Here is a 26,221-nt window from a genome sequence, read left to right as displayed (position 1 = left end):
AAGAACTACAGAAATAAATAGCGAGACCTCCATGAAATAGATAGTATTGTGTGCCAGCTTGTGGTCGCAAAAATCTCACAACATTGTTGCAGATATGACAAAATGTGTTTCCGACAGTTATGCGAGTGATTGTTTGATCGACATTCTAGAAGCTGGTGAGTCAAACATGAAACCTACTTCTTTATGGATGCCAACTTCTTGTTTAATGCATTCAGGAGCGTGTCGATCGTAATCGAGCTAAAAGTGGCTACAAATTATTGATGAGAAGCATATACACACGCCTTGGTAAACTCAACAGATTAACAGCAGTATGTGATTGACAAACAACTGGTACAAAATTGGGAGAGGCCATTTGAGGACTAAGAACAACAAATTGGACTGGTGACGAAGCCCACCCACCCCACCCCCCCCAAAAAAAAAAAAAAAAAAAAGTAAAAAAAAAAATAGAAAAGAAAAAAAAGAAGAAAAAAAAAAACAAGAAAAAACCCCCAAAAAAGCCCCAACAACTAGATAGGGTGATAGATATAGTAGACAGTCTATACTTTGATGAATCCTTCATAGGCCGATGGTATGTAGTATCCTTGGCCTATGTTGATCATAGGTTTGTGAGTGAGTGAGTTTAGTTTTACGCCACACTCAGCAATATTCCAGCTATATGGCGGCGGTCTGTAGATAATCGAGTCTGGGTCAGACAATCCAGTGATCAACAACATGAGCATCGATCTGAGCAATTGGGAGCCGATGACATGTGTCAACCAAGTCAGCGAGGCTGACCACCCGATCCCTAATATTGCATACGACGTAACTTCTAAATGAGAATGGCAAGTTTGTTCCTGACCTGCATGCTTTGCACGGTGTCAGAGTGAGTATGAAATATTCCAGCAAAATCACGACGGGGATCACCAGAAACGGGCATCACACATTGTACCCATACCGGAATCGAACCCAGGTTTTCGGCGTGACGAGCGGAGGTTTTAATCACCAGGCTATTCCACCTACCCACGGCGCTGACTAGTCCCCTGACCCTACACTGGCCACATCAATGATTGAACAGCTTTGACCATCACTACACAAACAAACATCACACACACCACATGCAGCTAGTGCAGAATGACTGTCCCTGTATGCTTCTCGAGCAGCAATATTTAAGCTTTTCCGAGACACGTAAATCGTTCTCTCAAAAAGACGAACTGTATGAAATTCATGGACGTTCACAGTATCGATATGGACGTTCATGTTTCTCTGCACTTCGACACTGGCGCGAGGTTCTATATATAATACATGGAACGGAATATCAATATGGTTCGCATCTATAATTTAGAGCATACTTTGTACATTTCGAGGACATTGGCGCAATTTCTACCATATTCAAATGCTCGAAATAAATTATGTATATTGTCTACAAAATAACATTCAGGCATGTGTCCCTAAAGAATTCATGAGCTTGTAGGTGACTAGGCGAATGATCGGGTAATGGTAAATATGATTTTTCTCTAGTTTGAAATAGTTTGGTACCATGTCATATCTCACTTGAATAAAGCATAAATGTCCATTCCTTTTTCCACAGGATGAACATAAGAAATAGAAGAGTGGGTGAGTTTAGTTTTACGCCGCACTCAGCAGCATTATTGCGGCGATCTGTAAATAATCGAGTCTGGACCAGACATTCCAGTGATCAACAGCAGGAGCATCGAACCTAACCACCTGGTCCGCTTAGTCGCCTCTTACGACAAGCATAATCGCCTTTTGTGGCAAGCATGGGTTGCTGAAGACCTACTCCACCCTGGATCTTCACGGGCCAGAAATATATGAAAAGTCATGGTCCGTCAACTTAAACCTGGCGTTATAGAGCAGGTTACTATATAACCCAGATCCTGCCGTTTTAACAGTCTAAAATAATACATATGTAATTACATGTCAAAAGCTAGATTCAAGATATCATATTCATGTGGTTGTCCAATGGATTTCACGACAATACAAACAAATGAATACACGAAATATCAACGCATGTGTCTCGTGAAGCCACATGGGGCTTACGTGGGTACGTGTGCGTGGGTATGTGTGCGTTGGCGCGTTCGTACGTGCGGACGTGCTTGCTCTTAGCGGATCTCACCCGGAAATCTTTGTTTCCGGGTTTCGGTGTAGACATGAAAGCACTGCCAAATAAGTGCCGAATTTGAGCACTGCAAGGACATGATCATGTCAGCTAAGCAAGGGGAGTCCAAACAGATGTTCTTTCAGTATTTTCCCCAGGGAGTCGATATCACAATACGAATCCGCATGACAATAACATGATGCCCTTTTAAGCATTATCTGCACATGTTTTCAAAGTTGGGGTTAATTTAGTCACAACAACAATTATAATTACTAACTAACTTAATACAATACATCGAGCGAAAGAAAGAAACGTGCCGTCTTGGCAGCGTATAATCTCTTTAGCTTACGAACGTTTAAATTAAAATATCCCTTCACGTATTATGTAGTTGTAGAAATCTTCAGGCATTGCGGCATAAATATGGAACACAAAGGACTTTCAAGATCCTGATGAAAGTGATCAAGTAGATTTAAAAAATCCGTAACCAATGTCTTTAAAAGAACCTCGTAACATTATATTTGGCCTAAAACAGTATATACGTATACGTGTAGCAGGTACGTAAATATATCATGGCGATGACACACGAATAGCGCAAAACTTCCAAAGACAGTCAGATAGTGACTTTAGTATTACCCCGCAGACTGTAAATAATTGCATCTGGTCCATATAATCCAGTGATCAATAGCATGAGCATCGATATGCGGAACTGGCGATGACATGTGTCAACCAGGTCGCTTCTAACGACAGGTACAGGTTACTGAAGATCCGTTCTAACCCGGATCTTCGCGAGTTTACGAAGATTTTCGAAGCTCTCTTAGATCTGAGACAGTCGTAAGTACCACACGTCAACATAGTCGTACGGCTTCGCGAGTTTTTTCAGAGTCGGACATTAACACGTGTACAACCTGGGGCATGTTCCACGAAACCATCCCATAGCCACAACTTTGGACGGTCAATATCAACATTCTAAAAGAAAACTTCAAGGCCAGAAAATAACAAATCTTGATAATCCAACGAAACAGACTTCACCCGCCCTAAAGCGCAAGACACGGTGAAAACCCTAAACGCATAATGGAAACGAGCCATGCAGGAGCTTTAAGGCTAAAATCGCATCGCAGAACAGAACACTGGATGACGAAGACTCACCTCGCTTACGTAAATGATGTCTAGTTCAAGCGTTGATATGGGTGTGTCATAGATGTTCGAGAGAATGAAAATGAAACGTTTCATATAAAAATTCAGACTCTAAGTCTAACTGCCAAGAAACAACTAAGAATAGCATTAGATAATGAATCATTTATCAGCCTACTCTACATCTGAATCAATATTGGACTATACTTTTTGCAGCAGAAAATGAGAGATGTACGAGTAGATAGTCAGGTCACGAGCTAATGGTAAACACAGCAAACGAGACAAGGGTAGTCAACGCTGAAAACTAGGTACCGTTGCACAGAACAGCCTAAGATTACCTCCTTAAGTTTTAACCTTAGATATATATGTGTACATCTTGTTCCACGAATCTACCTTACACTGATATTGGCTAAGTCAAGCCGAAAACCTAAGGTTGGTCCGACTCGACCTTAGTGTGACTGTAATTGACATTTCACGTAGTTTGAACGTGGTTGGTTGGTTTGTTGTTAAACGCCACACTTGGCAATGTTCCAGCTTATATGAGTGTTGTCATCACATAATCAAGTCTGGACCAGACAATCCAGTGATCAAGTGTTTGGTGTATGATTAAGATCGGTGAAATTTAACGCATAACTAAATTTCAGACAACACTTAACAGTGTTTACTTTTCAAACCACCGATGTATTTGCACTCGAATTTATTCCATGTAAAAGATATTTAACTGTCTAAGGTATTTAGCTGTAGGCTGATCCAGTGCCGCGCAAACGAAATTCTCCCGTAGAGGTTATTTATCAGATCTTATTAAAATGGGCAAAAGTACCCTTTCAGCGTAAGTTTGACCAAAGGTAGCTTTGAGCAAAGACCGTAACTTTTTATTAAGATTACCCTAACGGGATCGGGTGGTCAGGCTTGCTGACTTCGTTGGGACATGTCATCGGTTCCCAATTGCGCAGATCGATGCTCATGTTGATCACTGGATTGTCTGGTCCAGTCTCGATTATTTACAAACCGCCGCCATATAGCTGGAATATCGCTGAGTGCGGCGTAAAACTAAACTCACTCACTCACTCTAAAAATACGTCGACCTGCGTTAGAACTCATGCTTGGCGTTAGAGACGACTAACGGGATCGGGTGGTCAGGGCTGACTTTGTTGATGCTTGTCATGGTATCACCATGGAGAGTACTTGCAAATGTTACATTACATTATGGGTCAGTGGCGATAGCAATAGACACGTGCATATGACAGCCAAACAGGGTTTTCAGAAATGATGAGAAATGTGAAGAACTGTATTTACATGGTTTGCCATACATATTTATAACAGATGTAATGTACCCTGATTTGTTGCCACGACACACATGAATGTTGCCCAGTTGTCAAGTGTCATATTAAACTGTGGGCGGATCTGTGCGTGCATGCGTGCGTGTGTATGTGTGTGTGTGTGTGTGTGTGTGTGTGTGTGTGTATGAGAGAGAGAGAGAGAGAGAGAGAGAGAGAGAGTGTGTGTGTGTGTGTGAGAGAGAGAGTGAGAGACAGAGAGCGAGTGGGGGTGGGGGAGGTCTTTCAAAGATGACGAAAGACACATCTGTAATGCCAGGCCGTGAGCTTCAACTGTAGCTGTGTCTTCGAGTCTGAGATAACAGTCAAGGATGAGGTTATGAAATATTCACGTAGTACATGTCATGTATTTTGCTGCAATCAACTAGCGCCTAATTGTAACCACCGCATCGTAATATGACAAAAGGTGGAAACCCGTGATGACTCAACACGAGCAAACATATAACCAATAACAAAACAATCACATGAACGTTCATAACCGCTGTACTTACCTGAATGATCGCTCCACGACAAGTGTGTTCTTTAGGCACAGTCGAAGTCAGTCGGTTCAATTATCGAGTGTTAGAACTATCACATTAAGTTGATTCTGATCTAATCGTCCGGCAAGAACACGGTGAAGTCGGCATAATGTGTTAGGCTTATCGAATTATCGGAATGCTATACTGCTTATATTACATTATTATGATATAGAGATTATTGTGATACCTAGTATCAATGGGTATCAACACACATCGGCTGCTGATTGGTCACACTCGTCACTCTCCTCACTCTCGGTACATGAAACATTAAACGGCTTATATATCTTCCGTGTAGGCACGACTATGTGGTAACGCAGATACAACGACCGACTAGAATCGATTCTGTAAAAGAAACGATTATTAATTTAAAGCTTCTATAATAAAACGCTATCAAGTGACTCTGGTTTAATAGTTATCGTTGACTCACATAGGAGACATGAGACGTTAAGGACAAGCCGTGTAATTTGAGAATCAATGGTGTTTCTTTATAATTTAACCGCCGCTGACGTCGAGATTTACTGCCGTCATGGTTTTCATAGATATCACAGTAACTACCGTCAGTTTGACTGTACACTAATCAGGAGACCAATCGGTAAGAACTGGTCTTCAGCAACCCACGTTTGTCGTAAGAGGCGACTAACGGGATCAGGTTGTCAGGCTCGCTGACTTGGTTGACACGTGTCATCGTATCCCGCTTGCCTAGATCGATGCTCATGCTGTTGGTCACTATATTGTCTGGCTTATACTCGAATATTTACAGGCCATATAGCTGGAATATTGAATGATTTAAATGTTGATAGTTATTTCAATTTCGTAATAGACACTGTGTGTATTCTACCTACTGTGAATGTTTGGCATTCCAAATCTAATTTGTTTGAAAAAAAAAATGTAGGAAAAAGGGGAAAAGACATAGACATTCCAGAAAAGGTACACTCTGTTTACCAGTTCTTACATAATTCTTAGAGACCCGTGAAGATCCGGGTTAGAACTGGTTTTCAGCAACCCACGTTTCTCGAAATAATTGAAATGTGATTAAAAAGACAAAAAAAAAAAAAAAAAACAACAACAAAACCCAAACAAACAGAGAAAAACAAAAAAAACCCACCAAAACACCCCCACCCCCCACCCCCAACCCCAAACAAACAAACCCCCCAAAAAACAAACAAAAAACAAAACAAGAATTATGTATATTCACAACTGACGTGACCATCATGAACAACATCAAATTTATTGTCGCCATCCTCTTGACCACAAACGTCCACACGTTGGAATAAATCAAGAATTGTGTTGAAATGTGTTTTCTCTTAAATGTGTAACATTTCATTCCAGATGATATTTTCTTGAAAGTAACTCATTTTGTTTTTTGATTATCTGCCAACGAAGAATTAAATTTCATCAGATGCAGTCGAATATGGAATATATAATGGAAGCAGGGATAATCTAGAACAAGGGAGACTATATACAGTACCTGTCTTTTAGAATGTCCCTGGGCACGATAACAGCCCAGAAAATTTGGTCCATAGGTGCAAAACATTACCCCGGAAATCTTAAAATACCAGTACCTTACGCTTGTATTCTGCAATTGTTATCCTGCTAAAATGAATTCAAACATGTAGCACAAAATAATATTTTATGTGAAAATGATCCATACTTAAATAATTTTATGTGGATATATGTATCTTTTATGTTACAATATGATTATGTTTTCGATACAAAGTGGAAAAACGTTTAAAACAGAAACCGTATTTATAAAATAGACATCGTATTATATGATCTCTGACTAAATCACCGAGTGTCTACTGCATGCTTATGTCATTTTCATTTGGCCAGTATAATTCAGGAGCACCGCCATAAAGCTGGAATTAAGATTGCTGAGTGCGGCGTCAAGCTAAACTCACTCATTAGGAGCAGATCGTAGTCACATGCGATCCTAGCTACTGGGCATACATCTGTCACGTGACAGTCATATGATTTCGGCGAAGTGTAAGTAACGTGCTAGGCATACGGTTGTTGTTTATCGCAGTTGATCACGCCTACATGGGTCAAGTCAAGTTACGACCACGAATCATGTTGAGAGACACATTCGTCATGAAGCTTCTTGTTTTTATGTTGACCCTGAAAGTGATAACTGTAAGCGGACAGAAGACAGGTAAACCCATTATTAAGAACTGTTCAGTTTTCGATCACACTTCCGATTTGTGTTAAAAACACTTGTCACATTGTTCATGTTGATGTTTAAAACTAATGAATGACACTTTAATTGTTTCATCGATGTGGAAACTGTTTTTCCGCTTTGGAGGTGAAAAATGCTTGCTTGAAAGCAAAAATCATTGTCACATATCTGTGCAGTGTGCAGTGATCAGAAGACATGCGTTTCTGCATCTCATCCATTGACCTTACGAGCTCAACTTCAGCTACGAGTAAAGGGGTCAGCTCCTTACAAAATATAAGGTTAGCTGTCCGCATTCTTAAATTTAGAAAGAGGAACTGAATCATATGTTTTTTGGTAGTTTATATATTTTTTCTCTGCTATTATGGGAGACTGCATGTCTACGATCCACACTGGAACCATACAGGGAGCCTCAGTGACATTGAGGTAGAATGAAAATATACTGTTGTATTTGTTTGGGATTAAGTTTATCATAAGGTCAGAACATGTTTTGTTGATGCACCGCAAAGAGTGACAAGTTCACCATTGATTTCTGAATTAACCACTTTGGATCATAGGTACCTGACATATTTTTAAGTATGACCTATATTTATATAAGATATAAGACTCATATCTCACATATATAGGTCATACTTATAAATATATCAGGGTTGGCTGCCTATGCTTTGAGTGTGTGGACAAGTTGCCTGATGCCAAATTAGAAGGTTAATGTTTGGAATACAGAAATTTTAAAGAGATGGGCCAGTAATGTTGCCATCATGATTGTTGCCTCATACAATTGCCAGGCAGCTTAACAGTAACCTCATTATGACTATTATGTACATATCAACAGAGTAACCATGGTAACAGCACTCTTGAATATCCCACATATGAATGGGAATGAGTTAGAATGGTCATGACACACCTCTCAGCTACATCGGCATCACAAAATCCATCTATGTGGTGGCACACTATAACTATTCAAATCTGGACCAAACGATCAACTGATCAAGTGCACGAGCATTAATCTATTCAATTGTGACAGGTTCACATGTGGCTACTAAGGGCACAAGTCTGACCCCCCGATCCCATTAGTCATCTCTTACGACAGGCTTGGGTTACTGAAGATCAATTCTAACCTGGATCTTCTCCTGGGTATTCATTTATAGAATATAATATAGCATAAGGATATCATAGTCTCATTTACTTTCAGATAATCTTCGCAGTGGGAATATAAGCTGCAAGCAAAGAAGATGCATAAGTGTTGATGATCGTAAACAGGCAACAGCCTATGGCCAGTATAACAATGCCCTACTGGAGACTGGCTGGGGGGTGCTGGAGATTGTGGCAGGGAGGGGGGCACCTGCTTCCAATGACGACATCATGTTCGCATCAGGGATGTTGGAGGGCATGTTTACAGCAGAGTAAGTGAGTTTGTGAGTGAGTATGGTTTTATGCAATATTCCACCTATATAGTGGTGGTCTGTAAATAATCGTGACCAACAGCATGAGCATCAGTCTTTGCAACTGGGAACTGATGACATGTCAACCATGTCAGCGAGCCTGACCACCCAGTCCTAGTAGTTGCCTCTTACACGCACAGTCACCTGTTATGGCAAGCATGTGTTACTGAAGGCCTATTGTACCCCAGACCTTCATCACGGGTTGCAGAGTAAGTTGACTGATGGTCAAACAGTCAACCAGCTTTAGGGACTGTTCATAATTTATGGCTAGTGGGGATGGTGACAAGCAAGCTTACAGACAAATTCCAACGTCCTAATACTGGGTCCTTTCCAAATTTAAAACTAAAGATATATACGATTCTGAAAAAATGCAGGATATATTGGATTTACAAGACTGATAAAATGCAAATGATGAAGCCAGGGAGGAAAGAAATTAAGAGAAAATATGACAATTTATTCCATTCCTATGGATATGTTTCATCTGTATGGATGCAAATTACTTTTCTCACATGCATTAGCATTGACAGGAGGTATGCTCGCAAAATGGACTATCCCCTACATTTTTTAAGTGGTATATATCTAATTGAATTTATGGATTATCGTTTTTATATGAATGTGATATGAAGTTAAATATTTATGATATTTTAAAATCAGTTTAGTTTACAAATTTGTATTTGTTTGTTATTGCCCTAGAGACATTTTGATACTTGACACCACAGTCTCCTTTGATGTAACAATGTCCATAATTTAAATAACAATAGGGAGGATGGATGGCCTCATGGTTGAAGCATTCACTCCTCACGCAGGAGACTCAGGTTTGATTCCCTTTATGGGTACAATGTGTGGAAACCATTTCAGGCGTCCCCTGTTGTGATATTGCTGGAATATTGCAAAAACCAAACTTGCTCACTCACTTGTCTAGTGGTGTGACGATAGCTGATGTCCATGGCTGTGAGTGTGTGTCATTCCCAGAGTGGTACTTTGATACTGGACCATCATGCCTTCTCCCTTTCATATCATGACAAGGCATCAGCACAGTGCTGAAGTGTTACATGGTTTCTTTTCAGTCAAATCTATGAGCATTATCAGAACATGCACGCAACATTCTTTGGTAACAAGAAGTCCAGTGAGTATGAAGTGAAGGCCCGCAAGTTTATGACACAACAGGATGCTTGGATGAGACGGATGATAGAGAAGAATCCATCGGATGCGCTGTGGAGACATGTGGGCTATGTAATGGCCCAGTTCGATGGCTTGGTGGCAGGATACAATCAGACTGCTAGTCCAGATAAGGTACATCCTGTCTGTCAGTTCTTTCACCAGTCTTAAGATATGTAGGGTAGTGGTGTAGTCTAGTGGCTAAAGCCTAATCACTCGTTGAAAATTTGGGTTTGATTCCCCACATGGGTAAAGTGTGAAGCCCATTTCTGGTGTCCCCTACCATCAATAGCAAACGAACCAGTCTATAAAGTAGTAATCGATTTTGTCTTATCTTCCCTCCTTCCTGTGGTCACTTCTGAGCTCAACTCCTAAACTGTTCAATGTTGTTTTCTCTGAGTTTGCATATGTATCAGATATAAACTTATGTTTTTTGTTGAATAGTGATTTCCAAAACTCACCCATTCCCAAATTCAAGTTTAGTTTAAGATTTTGTTAATCGGCCTTGGAACATCGTTTTCAATTTTTCATGTTGTGAGTCCAGTATCCATGACAAGAAAGTACACTAAATAGCATCTTGTGTTCAATTCAAGGAAGCATCACAAAATGCAGTTTGTAGTTTCAGAGTGTAATGCCTTTGTGTTTTGACACACATCAGTCAGAGGTCTGCTGGTAAATTATATCTTAAGGGTACTAGTTAGTGCCAGTCATCATATTTGCCAGTTTTTAATGATCACAGGTCCAAATAAACAGTGTACTTGGATAAAATATGATTTTTTATGAAATAATTTCCATTATGTTAAGGCTGGTTTTGATAGATCTGACGTAAGGCACTGCATACCTGTTTAGAGTGAGTGATGTTAGTTCTATGCCACTCTCAGCCTTTTCCCAGCTATATCTGGTCTGTAAATAATGGAATCTGGAACAGACAATCCAGTGATCAACAGCAGGAGCAGTGATCTGTGCAACTGGGAACCAATGGCATGTGTCAACCAAGTCAGCAAGCCTGACCACCCGATCCCATGAGTCACCTCTTATGACAAGCATAGTCGCCTTTTATGGCAAGCATGGGTTACTAAATGGCTGTTCTACCCCGGGACCTTCACAGGTCTCCTGTTTAGAACATGTTTTCAATGACAAATACTTGTGAGTAAAATCACTGAAATACCCACATATTTGAAAGCAGTAGGTAATGGAAAATGAAATACCCACTCAACGTTCATCATACCCACTGCCCAAAAATACAATGGGCACAGTGCTAACTCTGGACCTCTGTTTAATTCTCTTTATTGAGTCTTAAGAACAATTAGATTCTTAGACTTTTGTTAATATGATATCTGAGGAGCTGTTTGACTGACTGACTACATTGGGGCATTGGGCAGACACTAGTCGTTATGGGTGAGCTTGAACTCATTTTCAAGGTCACACGACACTTTGAAGCCTTCAAACACTTTTTCACGCGATATCTCTTGCACTGTTGTTCCCAATATATTCAAATTTGGTGGCAGCCATCATTGGGGATTTCTCACACACTAGTCATTTTGGGTGAACTTTAACTCATTTTCAAGGTCACCACAACACTTGCTACTTTTCAAACTCTTGTTAAGAGTTTATATTTAATAAAATTTTGCACCCTGTTTTAGCCTCTGAAGCATATGTTGTCATTAAAAAAATAAAGTAATTTTCTATGTGACTTAAAGCTAGAAACTAGGAAATACTATATGTTTCATTCTTCTTTTACAGCTTGGGACATAGCCGTGTTAGTGGCAAATGGTTGTATTTGATTGTTGTTGTTATTATTAGAAACTGTACTGTTTATATCTGCAGGCCCTGGACGTATTTGCCTTCCAAGTGCTTAATGGAGTTGGTGACCTGCTGGACCTGAGGAATGCTCTCATTCCAGATGAAATCCCAGACTGGACAAAGATGTCCAAAACAGAGGCATTCAGATATATCCGACAAAATGGCCACTGCTCAGCCCTCGTTAAGGTTTATATATATATTTTCCTCCTTTTCTGGTTTGATGAAGTTTACAACTGTTTCATTTTTTTAAATGTGTGTTAGTATCTTTTCAGTCAGTATTTACTAAGTGTATAGGTGTTTTCTTTTTTTAGAAGCATCGCCTATGTATTTCTGGCTAAAATGAGAAAGTAAATAAGACAATGTGGCATGTGATGTATGTGTGTTCATTTTGAATGAACCTGTGAAGATCCTGTTAGGATTGGTCTTCAGCAACCCATGCTTGTCGTAAGAGGCGACTGCAGACCTGGGATATGGTCAGGCTCGCTGACTTGTTTGACACCATTTTCGTAGATCAAGGGTAAGTCTATTGAACACTGGATTGTCTGGTCCAGACTTGATTATTTACAGATTGCTACCACATATTGCATGCTAAACAACAATGAAGCAAATCAAAATCATTTTGAAGATCTGTTTTATGGAACAGAGGTTGTAATCTGTTGAATAATGTCTTGATCTGATCAGACTGATAGTGAAGTGGTGCCATCTGATGATTTAGGATTTTCTTTGCTGATGATTAATTTATTTTTCATGTTGACAAGTGGCACTTAAACTGAAAATTAGGGTCTTGCTGAGTTCTAGAGCTGAACTCCAAAATATTTCAAGATTTCTTTATGAAACTTAGCATACAGATCAACCTGGTGGTGAAGAGTGCCTTTAGATGAAAAATAAACAATGTCAGCGAACCAAAAGTTCTGTACACAAACAGTGAATTAATTGACAAAACATCTCAAGTCTCTTTGAAATATTGAATAGAATAGTGTCTAGACTCAGCAGTGACCATTCAAGAGAATACAGTGACTCCATGCAGGGGATTTGATTGTTTTTTTGTTAATAACCACCCTCAGCAGTGTTTTAGTGATTGTGACACAGATTGTAGGTCTCACATTCTGTCTTTCCTCAGGTTCTAGGAGCATATGAAAATCTGTTCATGTCCCACTCCAGTTGGTTTGTGTATGCTGCCATGCTACGGATCTACAAACACTATGACTTCAATGTAGCAGATCCTGAGACATCTGCCAAGAGAATATCCTTCTCCAGCTACCCAGGTGAGCATCATGATCAATGTATTGTTTATGTGGCAGGGGTTTATCAGTTTCTGGCTTGTGAGATGTTACTTTTTGTTGTTTTGATGACATTTTAGTCCTCGAAGAATGATATGCTGTAGGATGGTGTTCTTGGAGATCTGGATGATGGTATGTTCCTGTTCTGGGATTCCTTGACATGTTCTTGTTGACGATTGTTTTGTGTTCCTAACCGTGACATGTTCCTGCAGTCTCAAACAAACAAACTGCTGCTGGTGCAGAATTCCTGGAATGTCTAACATGTTTCTGTTGAAGGTGTTGTGGAGCTCCTTGAATATCTGACTGAAACATGTTTCTGTTGCAAGTGTTTTGGAGTTCCATGAATATCTGACTGAAACATGTTTCTGTTGCAGGTGTTGTGGAACTCTTTGAATGTCTGACTGAAACATGTTTCTGTTGCAGGTGTTTTGGAGTTCCATGAATATCTGACTGAAACATGTTTCTGTTGAAGGTGTTATGGAGCTCCTTGAATATCTGACTGAAACATGTTTCTGTTGCAGGTGTTTTGGAGTTCCATGAATATCTGACTGAAACATGTTTCTGTTGCAGGTGTTGTGGAACTCCTTGAATGTCTGACTGAAACATGTTTCTGTTGCAGGTGTTTTGGAGTTCCTTGAATGTCTGACTGAAACATGTTTCTGTTGAAGGTGTTGTGGAACTCCTTGAATGTCTGACTGAAACATGTTCCTGCTGAAGGTGTTTTGGAGCTCCTTGAACATCTGACTGAAACATGTTTCTGTTGAAGGTGTTCTGGAGCTCCTTGAATGTCTGACTGAAACATGTTCCTGTTGAAGGTGTTTTGGAGCTCCTTGAATGTCTGACTGAAACATATTCCTGTTGAAGGTGTTTTGGAGCTCCTTGAATGTCTGACTGAAACATGTTTCTGTTGAAGGTGTTGTGGAACTCCTTGAATGTCTGACTGAAACATGTTCCTGCTGAAGGTGTTTTGGAGCTCCTTGAACATCTGACTGAAACATGTTTCTGTTGAAGGTGTTCTGGAGCTCCTTGAATGTCTGACTGAAACATATTCCTGTTGAAGGTGTTTTGGAGCTCCTTGAATGTCTGATTGAAACATATTCCTGTTGAAGGTGTTTTGGAGCTCCTTGAATGTCTGACTGAAACATGGTCCTGTTGAAGGTGTTTTGGAGTTCCTTGAATGTCTGACTGAAACATGTTTCTGTTGAAGGTGTTTGGAGTTCCTTGAATACCTGACTGAATCATGTTCCTGTTGCAGTATTTTTTAGATCCTGTAATCCCTTACTGAAATACATTCCTGTTACAGGCTTCTTGGAGTCCTTGGATGACTTTTACCTTCTTGGAAGCCAGATGGTGATGCTGCAAACAACCAATAATGTCTTCAACAAGACTCTCTTCTCTGCTGTCAAACCCAACTCACTCCTGGCCTGGCAGCGAGTCCGGGTCGCCAACATGATGGCCAACTCTGGCAAGGAATGGGCTGCTGCACTCTCAAGTTACAACTCTGGTGAGAATATTTGCACTCTCAGATCTCTGTACCACAAGTTACAACTGTGGTGAGAATGTTTGCAGTCTTAGTTCTCACTACCACAAGGTATAACTCTGGTCATTCTCTTCCCACAGTGGTTACTCCTATCATATCTTCCTATGTAACCTCTGTTCAAATACGGCCATATTTCCCGTTCATCGAGAAATCCCCTTGCGGCAAAAAATCACAACAGGAATTATCTCCCTTGTTACTATATATCCAATCAGAACACACGTTAAATAGACTTAGCTCCAATATGGCAGCCCCCATGGAGTTGGTTCATCAACGTGCGAAGGAAGGATTCGGTATTTCACATTTAACTGAAAATCAGATACCGGCAAAAGGGAGTGTAGGGATCAATCGCAATGATGTGTTTGTAGAAACAAAAACTGGTAGTGGCAAGATTTTCCGATGCATTTGGAAATTACCAAGATCTTGCAATGATCACTCTTGAAACAACGCCTCAGATTGCACAACTAAATCTGAATGCCTCCAATCGCGATTCTTGAACACTTGCACCATGGAAGGGCCGTATTAGAACAGAGGTTACGTAGGAAGATATGACAAGAGGAACCACTGTGGGAAGAGAATGACCAGAGTTATACCTTGTGGTAGTGAGAACTAAGACTGCAAACATTCTCACCAGTTTTTTGTATGACATGATGCAGTTCTCGTGAGCATATTGCATTTTTGGATCTCTGTACCACAAGGACCATGATAAAGGAACTGATAGTATTATTTTAAGTGGAACGGGGATTTCAGTCTTCAGCAGGTTGCTGCTTTATTGTCCAATAATATCAGAATAAAGGAATTTATGTGCCTGAAAAGACTTGAAAACAATTTTTGTGACTTTTGTCTGTACCTGCGACTGAAAAATAATCTTCCTGTAACAAAACACCCTGCTCATAAGTTACCTCTCTGCTCCAAAATTATTATATAGGACTGGTCTTCAGCAACCCATGCTTGTCTTTAGGGGCAACTAACGGGATTGGTGGGTCTGTTTCTCAGACACACATGATTTACATTTCATGATATAGCTCTTGATGTTGATCAGTGGACTGTCTGGTCCATACTTGATTATTTACAGGTCACCACCACATAGCATTAGTATTGCATTAAAAATCAATCAGTCAACCAATCAAGCAATCAATCATATGTTGATAGTCTTCTCACTTACATAACATGTTTTTCTGATGGGATGGTGTATCACGGGCATTCCAAAGCTAACTGATTTGCCATAAAAATTTGTAGGAAAGCAGGAAAAAGACATAAAATGCCCTACTGCATCATCAGTATGTTGCTGCTGAACCATAAATAATTAGAGTGCAACATTCAGTGAATCAGATGTTTTGCCTCACAGGGGAACACATGCTTTATTTGAAGCAGCTGTCTTGCTTCCAGGCAGACAATGATGTCATTCGTTGTGCAGTCGTGAAGACATTAATGTTTGAGAGTCTGTGACATCCAAAGAGGGATTCTCTGGTAGGGAACTTGGTTACTGTGAGAGTGGAGTCTTTGCGACTTTTGCTACAGAAACTTTGCGCTATGTCACAGATTCTTTATGACTTTTGCTACAGAAACTTTGCGATATGTCACAGATTCTTTGTGACTTTTGCTACAGAAACTTTGCGCTATGTCACAGAGTCTTTGTGACTTTTGCTACAGAAACTTTACACTATGTCACAGATTCTTTGTGATTTTAGTATCAGCAAGGGAAGGGTGAGGTAAGAATTGGCCTGTAAACCTAGAAAATCAGTATTACAGGAGAGTTGATTTAAAATTTACTAACATTAGGTCCAAATCTGATTCATTGACTGGATTGGATGAATCATACCCTGTCAGCTATATTTTGGGATGGGGAATTATCTGTGACAGTGAATGAATTTTCCGTTACATCAATTTTATAATTACAAAGATTTTGTGACATTTGACAAATTTATGGAAATTGATGCGTACAAATTTTTTTGCAGGTAAAACAGCTCAAGCTTCATGATGAAAGAGGGTAAACCCTCACTAGAAAACTTTGTATTACTTTTACAGTATTTTATGGGATCATTTGTCACAATAAACCAATTATTTATCAAAGACTTAGACATATCATAAGATTCGATCGCGAAAATCACAAAGACTCCACTCTTGGATAATTAGGTTCCCTACCAGTGATCTTGGATACATGTAACATGTTGCTTGATGTCAGGGAATTGTGCTTACTTCATTCAAAAAAAAAGGCAGCATGTATTACTGTAGAGGATGCAATATTTAGTAAGGCTTAGGATGCAACATTTAGAAGTGTAAAGGATGCAATGTGAGCAAAGTGTAGGATGCAGTGTTTAGTAAGATCAAGGATGCAGTATTTGGTACTTTAAAAGACCTTACAATGTTTTTAAGGTCTATGAGACAGTGTTTAGTACTTTAAAGGATGAAATGTTTAGCAAGGCCTTGGATACAACAGTTAGAACTGTAAAGGATGCAGTGTTTTTTCAGGTCTGGGATGTAACATTTAGAATTGCAGAAGATGCAATGTTTAGTATGGTCTAGGTTGTGGTATTTAGTACTGTAAAGGATAAGATGTTTAGTAAAGTCTGTGATTCAATATTTAGTACTGTAAAGAATGCAAAGTTAAGTAAGGTGTAGGATGCAGTATTATGTACTGTAAGTGGTGTCATGTTTAGTCAGGTCTAGGATACAACATTTGGAACTGCACTGGCTGCAATGTTTAGTAAGGTCTAGGATGCAACATTTAGAACTGTAATGGAACAGTGTTTAGTCAGGTCTGGGATGCAACATTTAGATTTGTAGCAGAGATGCAATGTTTAGTATGGTGAAGGTTTCAGTATTTAGTACTGTAAATATGATATTTAGTAAAGTCTAGAATGCAGTATTATGTACTGTAGGGGGTGTTATGTTTAGTATGGTCTAGGATGCAAGATGTTGAACTGTACTGGATGTAATGTTTAGTCAGGTCTGTGATGCAATAATTAGAATGGTAAATTGGTCTATGATTCAACATTTACAACTGTAAAGGATGCAATGTATATTAAGGTCTAGGATGTAATGTTGAATTAGGTCCAGGATGCAACAGGATGCAATGGTTAGTAAGGTGTATTATGCAGTATTTTGTACTGTAAGGAGTGTTATGTTCAGTTCGGTTTAGGATGCAACGTTTAGATACAATGCTTAGTAAGGTGTAGGATGCAGTATTATGTTCTGTAAGGAGTGTTATGTTTAGTCAGGTCTAGGATGCAAGATGTTGAATTGTAAAAGATGGAATGTTTAGTTAGGTCTGTCATTCAACATTTGGAACTGTAAAGGATGCAGTTTATATAAAGGTCTAGGATGCAATGTTGAATTAACCCTTGGATGCAACATTTTGACATGTGAATGATGCAGTGTTTAGGACAGTTTAGGATGCAGTCTATAGTAATGTCTTGAATGCAATATTTAGAACTGCAGAAGTGTCAGTTTTTAGTAAGCTGTAAGAAGCAATGTTAAAAAAGGTCTATGATACAACATTTAGCATCCAGTGGAAGAATGTGCTCAATCTGTGGTCATCTGACTGCTGGCAGGCATGTCAGTTATATTTTATGAGTGTTTCCTGAGGTTTGTCACTTTCTAATATGATCGCCTGTGTGAAGAAGGCAAAGTTGTGGTCTATTTAGGGTCAGAATCCACATTGTCAGCAGTTTTTATCCTTGCTCTGTAGGCACCTTTCCTCTTGACAGTGGACACAGCTTTTATATGGGAAAAGTAGTCTGTCATTCGGACCCTGAAGCAAATATATCAAAGAAAGCCCACGCAAGTCTAGCAAATGGGTCTCAGGGCCCCTTTTCATTATAATTTATTTTTTTAAACTTTGAACATTTTTATCTGTGAAATATGTTTGTTTCAGAGACTTCTTGTTAGCCTGAGGGAAAGATTGAACATTTAAGTACAACATTCATGATGAATGCAAATAATTTGCAAAACGATTTGTTATTGGTATTTGTGTTTTGTATATCCAGTGCGCGAAATGGTTTCCAAATTTTGCCAGCCATTTGGGCTACCTATGCCTGAAAGTTGCTAACCCACAAAATAGTTCACTGGTCCAAAATTTGAATATAGACACAGTTTTCATCTGTAAGACTCTAATATGATGATAATTTTTATCAAGCCAGAATCTTACATGATTAAAAAGTGTGTTATAACTTATGAAGTCAGGGAGAGTGAAATATTTACAAAATGACCTCATGAAAATTCACCAGCAATTTGGGCCTGTGATTAGGAGATTTCCTGGCATGATTGCATTTTCACTTGTCGCAGGCTTGTGGGCTAGGGGCTATTTCACACACTGTCCATGTCAGTTGACTGTGTTTTATGTTTGTACTTTTCTAACAATTATTAAAAGGATATGTGTATGCATAATAATTAGGGTGCTATTATGGCACTGAAATCCATGTTACACTGGCATGCTTTGTGCGCATGTAATGTGTATAATGGTCATCATAACCCTGTTTAACTCAAGCTGTCCCTAAGGCGGTAGAAGGTTAACAGTCATAATGACATCCCACCGGGTACCCATTCACTGCTGGGTGTACAGAGCCAATTTTTAACAAAATGATGTGCCAGTGGTGTGCGTCATTGTGTGTCAGGACTGAAGTCCTAGAATCTCTCAGGAGTCAAGCTGCCAAACACAAGCTAGAAAATAAACCAATCTTGTACAAAGGAGACACTGACAAACTCAGCTAGTATGATGCTTTAATGCTTCAGGAACATACAACAACCAGTATATGGTCGTGGACCTGAAGAAAATACAGCTGGGATCCACCATCTTGGATGATGCATTGTGGGTAGTGGAGCAGATACCCACACTGGTCAAGTCAGGTGACCAGACAGCGATTCTCAGGACAGGTAACTCAAGTCTTTGGAATAGGATGGTCATGCTGTTATCCTTGTCTGTCAAATTACAAAAAATTTGCTTTCACTTGATAAAAATATCTCGGGCACTGCATCCCATGCTCCTGGCTGTCCTTTGTCGTATATATGGGTGGTAGGGAAGTGTAGTGGTTAAAGTGTTCACTTGTCATGCTGAAGATCCGTGTTCAAATCCCTACATGACTACAACGTGTGAGGCCCATTTCTGGTGCCACCCCATATTTCTGAAATATTGCTAAAATCAGGATAAAGTCATGCTCACTCACTCACTCACTCACTCACTCACTCACTCACTCACTTCTTAGGTTACAGGCTGTATTGCATAGTGATCCTGTTCTGTGTGTAGTGAGTGAGTGAGTTTAACTCTGTTCATACCAGCAGTTCAGCAATATCATGGTTGACGACTCCAGAAGTAGGCTTCACCCATTATACCCATGCAATAAATCAAACCTGGACTTTGGTAAGGAAGAGCAAATGCTTTAACCACTAGACTACCCCACTGCCTTTAACCCACTGCCAGTTCTATGAATACATGTTCGGATGTTACAGATTACAGGATGCTGTTGCACAAAGTGGTCTTTGGTGACCGTAATTCCAGACTATGCCCAGATGCAGAAAACCTGTGTATTTGAGACCCATATTATCTCAAATACGTAGTGAATCTAAAAACTTGCATCATTGCTGACACAAAGCTACTGGGCTCTTAGTTCGGGTAATCCAAACTTAATTTGCTGTTGTGTAGAACTACTTAAAGGGTTAATTTAGTGTTTGCTTGATTAAATACTTGACCTGTCTTACTTTGTTTTTGTCATTATTAAACAATCACAGTAGATGTGTTGATGATTAAACAATCACAGTAGATGTGTTGATGAAAGTTCCGAACTGGAGTTGATCCCATGTCCCAGTTGAAACATGTCCATGACTCCCTCTCATAACACCATTGAGTCATGATGACTCCTAAATTTTTATGCCAAGGGCAAACATTCTAACGCCCAGACCTTAACATACACAAAAGATCTCTGATCTGGTTGTCCAAATGGCTGTCCTGTAATATCCCAGATGTGAGTAGATATTGATGTTGCAGGTTACTGGCCATCCTACAATGTACCATTCTATGAAGAAATCTACAAACTTAGTGGCTACCCTGATTTTGTGGCACAGCATGGCTCTGACTTTTCTTACCAGCTGGCGCCAAGGGCGAAGATATTCCGGCGTGATGAGGGGAAGGTAGTTGACTTGACTTCCATGAAGCGCATTATGAGATACAATGGTAAGCTGAAGCGTACAACTATATTTTCTCACATGTTCTTGTCATTTTTGTTATGTCAAGAGAAAGAATATGTTTTCAAACAGGAAAGTGTGCTTTTGATTCTCAGCTTCTTTAAAACAGTTAAGCTATCTCCCAGTATTTTTATGTAATGGAAAATTATAAAGATATTCTTATCTCTATGACATTCATGCCTAAAAACTTCCACACACCTTTCCAATATTGAAAATATCTAAAGTGTAATATGAGATCCGTTCATGGTGTCTGACTGATTATCATAAACCAATGTGCACAGATCTTGTCAAATGCATAGGGGTGTGTGCACACATGTGTGCGTGAGTGTGGATGTTTTTGTTGTTCTTCTTGCAGAAAAGGGATTTAATTTCAGATCCAAACGACATAATTTCAGAAAGTTGTTGAGCCATTCAATATGACAATCGCAAGGTAATTTGTGAACAAGAACTCTCTGAATTCTCAGATGTTTGATGTTTGATGTGTTCAGTAATTGAACTTCATGTTTGCATTTTATATATGTTCCCATTTATGCCAGATTACGAGCATGACCCTTACTCAGAAGACTTGCCTTGCAATACCATATGTTGCCGTGGCGACCTGGATGCTGAAGCACCTGCGCCTGATGGATGCTACGACACAAAGGTTTGTACAGCGACAAAGCATTAACCATGTAGCTCTGTCTGATTGTTTAAGTCTTTGTGAGGATGGTGCATGGTGGGTAGCAAAGACCTGGGTTCAATTCCCCACTTGTGTACATTGTGTGTAGCCCATTTCTAGTTTCCCCCACCATGATATTGCTGGAATATTACTAAAACTAAACTCACTCACTCACTCGCTGAAGTCTTTGTGAATTTTATGGTCAGTGTGTATCTAGGAGATTCTAGGTGAGAAGTGGTCTGTCTTATGCTAAGGCAGTTTTTTGAGGCATGTAAGTGGATTAGGTGTTCAGGCTCTGTGATTGGCTGATTGTGTGCATGGCCACCCTGGTTTATCAGGAATATTGCAGAGCGTGAAGAGAGTGTTCAGAGAGATGTAAACACCAACAAATATTTCTCTGAGTGATGTCTGACAACATGGTTGAACAAATAAATGTGGCCATCTCTAAGATGTTTTTCTCATATACAGATAAATGCAAGTGATTCAGATCGCTAAGATCTCTGTAAAGTTGTTTCCCTTACTCATATAAGGATTCACTATCAAAACTTCACCCCAGTTATCATCTGTCAACTTCAAAGTGATAAGCAATGCAGTTATATCAAATCTTAGAGCAGCAGACTGTATGTAAAAGAACCTGGACCAGACTATCCAGTGATCAACAGCATGAACATCAGTCTGAGCAATTAGGATATGATGACATGTGTCAGTGAGTCTGACCACCCAATCACCTCTTACAACACATATGAGTTACTGAAGATCAGTTCTAAGCTGGATCTTCATGGGTTTATGGATAGGCAGATAGGCATACTCTCTTAAGATAGATAGGCCACACTTGTAGGAACATGTGCAGCAATAAGATGATTTGTTCTGTTAAATGTTTTGGTGCCTGGGGATTTGTCTTCTGATGGCTAGATGTAATTGGATATCCTCCCTCGGTAACTATTGAGACTGAAACTGTTGTGGAGCAATTGTTTGTTTCCAATAACAATCAGTCAGTGGTAGAAATGAAAAAGCGTTGATGCATCAATGGTATGTGCGACTATCGATAGTGTAGTAATTCACATTTTTTTATTGTTTGGGTGCAGACTTGCTGTTTCAGTGAGTTTGTTTTGACTGTTTACATAATCTGGATGTCAAGTTTCTTGTTGAAAGAGATAACAATCAGTCAGTGGTAGAAATGAAAAACTGTTGATGCATCAATGGTATGTGCGACTATCGATAGTGTAGTAATTCACATTTTTTTATTGTTTGGGTGCAGACTTGCTGTTTCAGTGAGTTTGTTTTGACTGTTTACATAATCTGGATGTCAAGTTTCTTGTTGAAAGAGACTGAAATTATTTCTGCTTGTTATTATATATTTCATAAACCTGTACTTTCATTTGGGAAATGACTTCAAATGAGACAGTTTCAAATAGTATTGCATTAGTTGGTCACAATAGACTATCGCTATCACAAGAGTAGATTCCCCATCAAAAGTCACCTCTAGTCACTGCATTCTTGAATTCCAGGTGGCAGACTTTAACATGGCCTTGAACCTGACTGCCGATGTGATAAACGGACCGACCCTTGGAACCAATCTTCCGCCCTTCCAATGGACACCGAAATTCAACGTGTCTCATGTGGGCCTTCCGCCAGTGTATGACTTCAAGTTTGTGCGTACAAAGCCTTCTCTTGAGAAACCATAGCCTTAGTTGCCTGACTGAGATTACTGATCAGGGCTGACTTGCATGTAGGGATCTTAGTGCTACTATGATTGTAACTCCCATTCTTCATCATAGGCTTAAGGCAGTGGTAGATTTCTTTGTGCAAGTGGGCCCTGGAATGTTTGGAGAACATTCATCTTTAGCTGTATAACATTCCACTGAGTGATATTGGGAGTTGAACATATAACCTCTACTGTAAAACATAATTATTATGAGCATCAACAAATCATGTTCTTTATATTGGTTGTTTGTCAATAGGGAATCTTGTTTGTCATTTTGAATAATTTACCAGTTCAGATTCAACATGTGACAGGTGGTAATGTTTGGTACACAATTTCAGATGACCCTCTTGTCATTGATATTGTTCATAGTACACTTTGTTGGCAAAAGGATTTCAGAATTCAGAAATACTCCTGCCTACCAGGAATATTGATGTTGATGTTGTCACAGATTTGTGTAAATAGATACTGTACTGGTGGACACTGAGCTTCACTAACTGAGCGTCACAATAGTTTGTTTGGCTCAAAAGCAAACCGATGAATTGCAATCTAAATCAAAAACTAATAAACATAAAATACTCAGTGGAATGCTGATCATAGTCAAAACACTATCCCCAGTTTTTTTAAGAATGTTTGTACTAAGAATAAAATAAAAAAGGTATCAAACTATCATTAAAATATTGTCAGAGTTCACTGTTTGTTTTGAGGGAGGAGTGCAAAGAAGGGACAGCAAGTTGGTGGAGAAATATGTGCACAAGTGCCGAGAAAGTTGTGTATTCATTAACCTATGCTGTGCTGTCTCCATCCTCTCTATCACACCTGGCTGTCCCTTTCTCAGCACTCCTCCCTCCAGTTTGAAGCCCACCGTGATATTGCTGGAATATTGCTAAAACTGATGAAAATTAAACTAACTCATTCAGTGACAACAGGAACAATCTTTAGAAAAGGCTTTTATATATTACTGTAAATAATGTCATGATACAGTGTAAAAGTGCCTCTGTATTTGAGGGAGAAAACATCTTCAAGAAATCCCAACTGTAAACAAAGTATTGATGTCCCATATTACAAGGGGATTTGTGTTTAGAATCCTATATAAATCCACACAATTTGATTTGAAGTCGTAAGCATGAGTTTAAGTAAGGGAGTTATGATCACTTTAGTGCTATCATTACTGAACGAAACTTGGCATAGTTTGTTACAAGTAGAAAGTGAGTTCTAAATCTCTGTGGAGGGAAAATATCAATTAATATGTCCCAGAAAAAAATGTATATCAAATATTACAAGTAGACAGAAACTGTTAAATGTGTTAGTATCCTGTATCTGTGTTCATGATGGTTGTATTCCACCGTGAAGAAACAGGAGGTACTTGTCTGATAACGACTGTGATACACTGAGGAACTGATCATTTACTTTTGGTAGTGTATTGTCAGCCTCTGTCCCTGTAACCAAGCCCCTTACCACCTCTCAAATAGATGATCAGCCTCTATTTCTGTAACCAAGCCCCTTACCACCTCTCAAATAGATGATCAGCCTCTATTCCTGTAACCAAGCCCCTTACCACCTCTCAAATAGATGATCAGCCTCTATTTCTGTAACCAAGCCCCTTACCACCTCTCAAATAGATGATCAGTGTCTATTTCTGTAACCAAGCCCCTTACCACCTCTCAAATAGATGATCAGCCTCTGTCCCTGTAACCAAGCCCCTTTCCACCTCTCAAATAGATGATCAGCCTCTGTCCCTGTAACCAAGCCCCTTTCCACCTCTCGAATAGATGAACAGTGTCTATTCACGTTGATTGTATAAATGTTAACACTAAATGTGTATTTTTTCAGATGCATCATACTAAGTCTGTTTCAAGTAAATGGCATATATTGCAAATTGAATATGTTGTTTTTATTTCTGTATTACTAGAGCTTTCAGAGTTGCTATGCTCAGTACATGTTCTTTTGGATGGCAAACACCCAGTGTAGTCATATTTAAGAGTTGTTATGTGACTTAAGTGTGTTTACGTGCTAGTTTACTTATTGATGCATATTTTATATTTTATACAACTAGATGTCTTCAAAAGCTTATGTAGACAACTTCCATGTCTTTACACACACAAAACTAAAGAGGACAAAGCTAGTTGCACAATTCATCAGCCTCTGTCCCTGTAATCCCTTGTTAAAGTGTTGTCACTGGGTGTTCAAGAAATGGAGGCATCTTTTTCTTCGCTTTTGATGAACATTCTATGTATAGGAAGGCGCTTTTTGTAAGATTTGAACATCGATGAACTTCATTTTCCTTTTTCAAATTTTTGCTTTTCATACAAATGCTTTCCAGATTTCTGTTTCAAGACAATTGCCTCAAATAGTGCCTCAAATAAATGCCTGTGCGAGTTCTTCATCAGACCTGATGAGGCCTTGCCTTGCTGTATAGTATATGCACCAATTAATGTTTTCACAATAAACTGAGTATTTTCAATGATGGTCTGGGTAGTTTAACCAGGACCTGAAGATTCTATATTTTGTGGGTCTTCAATTTCAAGTCTTATTGTACCTGTATTCGGTTCTGTTATCCTAAATTAAAAGTGTTTATATTTTTTCTTATGCATATTTGTTTATTTGTGTTATTTCCAACATTTTGTCATTGTTATTAAATAATTGTGTCAGCATGACCTACTTAGGTGAATAGATGTCCAGTCTCCTGACTTGCCACATTTAACTGAGGTGGGTTACCTCCCTTTGGAAGGTCAGGAACCAGTGTCATGAGTTCTAGTTCCCAGTCTTTCTAGATTATGTGTCCAGGTTTGTCAGCATTCTACAGATGCAGGAAGGGTCAGACAAACCTCATGAGCTGTAAAGTTCCGATATTTCTCACATAAGCTGACTGCCTGGGATGTTTCTGGAATATTATTCAAATCAGAATTAAAACAAATCCCTTTCTGGGTAATCCAGTGATGAGTGGGGCGGTTGGGTAACCATGTGGTTAAGGCGTTTGCTCGGCAGGCTGAAGGTACGGGTTTGATTCCAAACGTGAGTACAATGTGTGAAGCCCATGGCACTATGTCTGAGGCCTATTTGTGTGGTTTGCCGTCCTGATATTGCCTGAATATTGCTAAAAGCTACGTAAAACTAAACTCACTGACTCACACCTAATTCAGTTATGTCAGGATAGACTTTTGCCTGAAGTCAAATATTTTATTCAATCACCATCTACCTAATGCCATT

General features: G+C 39.4%; 1 protein-coding gene across 1 annotated transcript; it reads left to right on the top strand.

Annotated features, from left to right (window-relative positions):
* Positions 1-7,022: 7,022 nt before the first annotated feature.
* On the top strand, positions 7,023-25,604 carry LOC137283520 (phospholipase B-like 1). Its single transcript, XM_067815068.1, has 10 exons — positions 7,023-7,230; positions 8,444-8,654; positions 9,761-9,986; positions 11,679-11,840; positions 12,775-12,919; positions 14,238-14,438; positions 19,206-19,346; positions 20,455-20,640; positions 21,188-21,294; positions 22,818-25,604. The coding sequence occupies exons 1-10, from the start codon at positions 7,119-7,121 to the stop codon at positions 22,992-22,994; spliced, it is 1,668 nt and encodes a 555-aa protein (XP_067671169.1). The 5' UTR covers positions 7,023-7,118; the 3' UTR covers positions 22,995-25,604.
* The last annotated feature ends 617 nt before the right edge of the window (positions 25,605-26,221 follow it).

The sequence above is a fragment of the Haliotis asinina genome, chromosome 5, assembly GCF_037392515.1.
Source record: "Haliotis asinina isolate JCU_RB_2024 chromosome 5, JCU_Hal_asi_v2, whole genome shotgun sequence".
NCBI classification, from domain to species: domain Eukaryota; kingdom Metazoa; phylum Mollusca; class Gastropoda; order Lepetellida; family Haliotidae; genus Haliotis; species Haliotis asinina.
The sequence above is the reverse complement of the archived record's forward strand: the minus strand, read 5'-3'. Positions and strand labels throughout refer to the sequence as shown.